At 44.0% G+C, this 3,373-nt stretch overlaps 1 protein-coding gene across 1 annotated transcript; it reads right to left on the minus strand.

Moving 5' to 3' along the window:
• Nucleotides 1-347: 347 nt before the first annotated feature.
• LOC133489236 (ras-related protein Rap-2b-like) lies at nucleotides 348-3,142 on the minus strand. The gene has a single exon (XM_061798112.1). It carries the CDS (start codon nucleotides 2,784-2,786, stop codon nucleotides 2,238-2,240), a length of 549 nt encoding a protein of 182 aa, XP_061654096.1. The 5' UTR covers nucleotides 2,787-3,142; the 3' UTR covers nucleotides 348-2,237.
• Nucleotides 3,143-3,373: the final 231 nt, after the last annotated feature.

The following is a 3,373-nucleotide window of genomic DNA, read 5'->3' on the forward strand; positions in this document are numbered from 1 at the left end:
ATTTGAATTATAAACTAAAAATGTGAGCAGTACAACAAATGACCCGCGTCACGCTTTTATGAGTGCGAGTACAGACGTACAGTATCAACCCCAATAGTAGTATTGGTGCTTCCTTAAGTAAAATAAAAAGGTATGCTTTTGAGACTGCTCTTGCATTACTCTAGATCTCATTTGATTTTGAGATAGCATTCATTTTTTTATACTCCAATCTGAAAAAGAGAATATTAGTGATGAGAAAAGTTTAGGTTTTCCCAAACTAAAGCTACCACAGTGGATAGTCTCAAGGTGCTCCTAATAAATCATCATGTGAGTGTAAATTGCATTCAGTGAGACAAGCACAGCACTCGTTGGTACATAAAATGCTTTTTTTTGTATTACAAGGCTCTCAAAACTGACAAGGAAAATCACAGATTTTTGTCCAAAGTTAGAATCATCACAATAAAAAGTTCTCATCACATCTTCAAGGAAAAACAAAACAACTGAACACCATCACACATGGCTTCTTCACTGCAGTACCTCAACATTGGGCCTGATTGGGAAAACTAGGTAATTGCTAAAAATAAAAAATAAAAGTTCTGATTGCCATGGAGACGCACTGCAGAGGAAGGAGGGCTCGTCACTTGGCACAGTCGCAGGGAAGGCACTTGACATGGGGTCATCGTGACGTGACCCCATGCAGCGACAGCAACGCACTAAAGGTCCTTGTGCACAAAGTCCAAGTTCCATCATTAATACACTTCCAACACCTTGGAAAATGGGGGGGGAAAGGTTGAAAAATATGTAATATATATATATATATATATATATATATATATATATAAATAAATGGAGAAGTTTCATTCTAGGGATGGGCATAATAATCCATGAATTAACTTGATTAAAAAAAAAAAAAAAAAAGAAGTGTGGAATTGATTGCTGACTAATCACATCCATCAGCCTATCCCAGCTGACTATGGGCAAAAGGTGGAGTACACCTTGGACTGGTTGTCAGCCAATCACAGGGCACAAAGAAACAAAAAGCCATTCATACTCACATTTTCACCTATGGACAATTTGAGTCTTCAATTTACCTGACATAGCAAGGAAAACTCCACAGGCAAACAGGCAAACTCCACACAGATGAAGCCGGATTCGACCCGGGTCCTCAGAACTGTGAGGCAGATGTGCTAACCAGCTGATCACCATGCCGCCACTTCTAATAATAATAATAATAATATAAAAAATATCTAAAAAGAAACAAAATGTTCCCCATTGTCAAAATGCCCATCCCTAGGCCAGTAACCAATGCTTTTACGGACTTTCACACCCCCAAAAATATCTTAAAAGTGACTGACATAACACTGACTCCACCACTGAGCACAAGAGATTATTAAAACAGTACATAAGAAGAAGAAAACAAAAAAAGCATGTCTCTTAGGTTTCACAAAAAGACATTCCCACTGAGGCACGTTTCCAGAGAAGTGTCATATTATACAAAGAAAGCTATATTTGGAAAAAAGAGAAAGTCCCAAAAACATTCAAGTACTTTGTTATGTAAACACATTTCCAGACTATTATTAGGGTTGCAAAATTCTGGGAATTTTTAAACCTGGAAACTTTCCATGGGAATTAACATATTTGCAGTTTACCATTCACAAATTCACCAATTCTAATTATTATGTATATATATATATATATATATATATATTTTTTTAAATGGCAGTTACATGTGAGCGTCAATTATTTGCAGATTTTCACTATTTGCACAGGACAGGGAGCCGAGCCCAATCACGGGAGCTCCACTGTAGTTGGGGAAAACATTTTAGCATAATTCTGTCTAAAACAACCAGATTTCAAACAAGTACAAGGACTACCTTAAATTACAAGTGCCCCCCCCCAACTTGCAAGTTTTTACGAGTAAAAGCTTGAGAGTTTGTCAATTTTATGCCACAATTTTAAAGCGCAATCATGGCAGGGTAATGCCCTCCCGTGTGGGCAAGGAGAGCCGTTTGTTTTGAAAGGCTGTACGACACAACAAAATGTTTCTATTTGATGAAATTACCTTCAATTCCTACTTCGTTCTCATGAAAAGTTTCCAATTACCCATCACCCCTTTGCAACCCAAACTATTATACATCGCCCATTGTTGTCAACTTGTGCGAAACTATAAGACAACAGTGTGAGTAGAGATACTTCAAAAGTAAAAAGGCATGATCTCAAAAAGCACAACTATGCCATTGTGTGTGGTTTGTTTGTTTTTAGAGCAGAACACAAGAACAACACTGGTCACCTCCAGCCGGAACAGTTGAGTAGTTCATCTGTCTGACAATTTCTGCAAACAGTTCATCCACGGAGGCTTTGTTTTTGGCCGAGGTTTCCATGAAGGGGCAGTTCCAGTCCTGGGCCAGGGCCTTGCCTTCCCCGGAGGACACCTCTCTCTCGGCCTCCAGGTCCACCTTGTTGCCCACCAGGATCATGGGCACCCTCTCGTACCTCTTCACCCGGATGATCTGGTCCCTCATAGGCTTGATGTCCTGGAAGCTCTGCTGGTTGACCAGACTGTAGACCAGGATGAAGCCCTGCCCGTTCTTGATGTACAGATCCCGCATGGAGGCGAACTGCTCGGTGCCGGCCGTGTCCAGGATCTCCAGCACGGACGGGGACGAGTCCACCTCGATCTCCTTCCGGTAGAAGTCCTCGATGGTGGGGTCGTACTTCTCGATGAAGGAGCCCGTCACGAACTGAACCGTGAGAGCCGATTTACCGACTCCGCCCGAGCCCAAAACAACCACTTTGTATTCCCTCATGGCCGGCGAGTGGGGGGAGGGAAAAACAAAACAACAGCGGAAAAATAGCGAAATACCTCCTTTTTTTTTTGGGTGTGTGTGTTGGGCGAGCAGGCCGGGAAGGCTGCCTGCCTGCCTGCCTGCCTGCCTGCCTCGGGCGGAATCACACCGAGCGTGCGGGTGACACAAGCCCGGCCACGGGCGAGAGTGGTGGCCGCTCCCTGGACGCTGACGACGGCGGCGACGTCAACCGAGGCGCATTTTCGTGCAAGTGCGCCGACAACTTCACCCGAGAAGCGCCGATCACGCTTGCTCTCGCTTTGCCAGGCATTTCCTGCCCACAGCCCGCAAGGCTCACTTCCGCTTTCTTAAAGGAGACGTCAGCCGCAGAAACGTCAACACACGGCCGTCTTGGCTGGGAGGGGGGAGGGGGGGGGCTTGTCCAGACATGGCAGTGGATATAAAAAATAAATATATAATACATAATAAAATATGCACACTTGGGACACAAATACTGTACAGTAATGTTGCAGGCAGCGGCGGTGCTAGGTTGAAGGCGGTGGTCTGTGGGCCCCCCCCCCCCCATCATTCATCATTGCTAATGATAA

This window comes from Phyllopteryx taeniolatus, chromosome 14 (assembly GCF_024500385.1).
Source record: "Phyllopteryx taeniolatus isolate TA_2022b chromosome 14, UOR_Ptae_1.2, whole genome shotgun sequence".
Classification (NCBI taxonomy): domain Eukaryota; kingdom Metazoa; phylum Chordata; class Actinopteri; order Syngnathiformes; family Syngnathidae; genus Phyllopteryx; species Phyllopteryx taeniolatus.

What these genes read in the sequence shown, in the direction of transcription:
- LOC133489236 (XM_061798112.1), bottom strand. Translation starts at nt 2,786, where the DNA reads ATGAGGGAATACAAAGTGGTTGTTTTGGGCTCGGGCGGAGTCGGTAAA.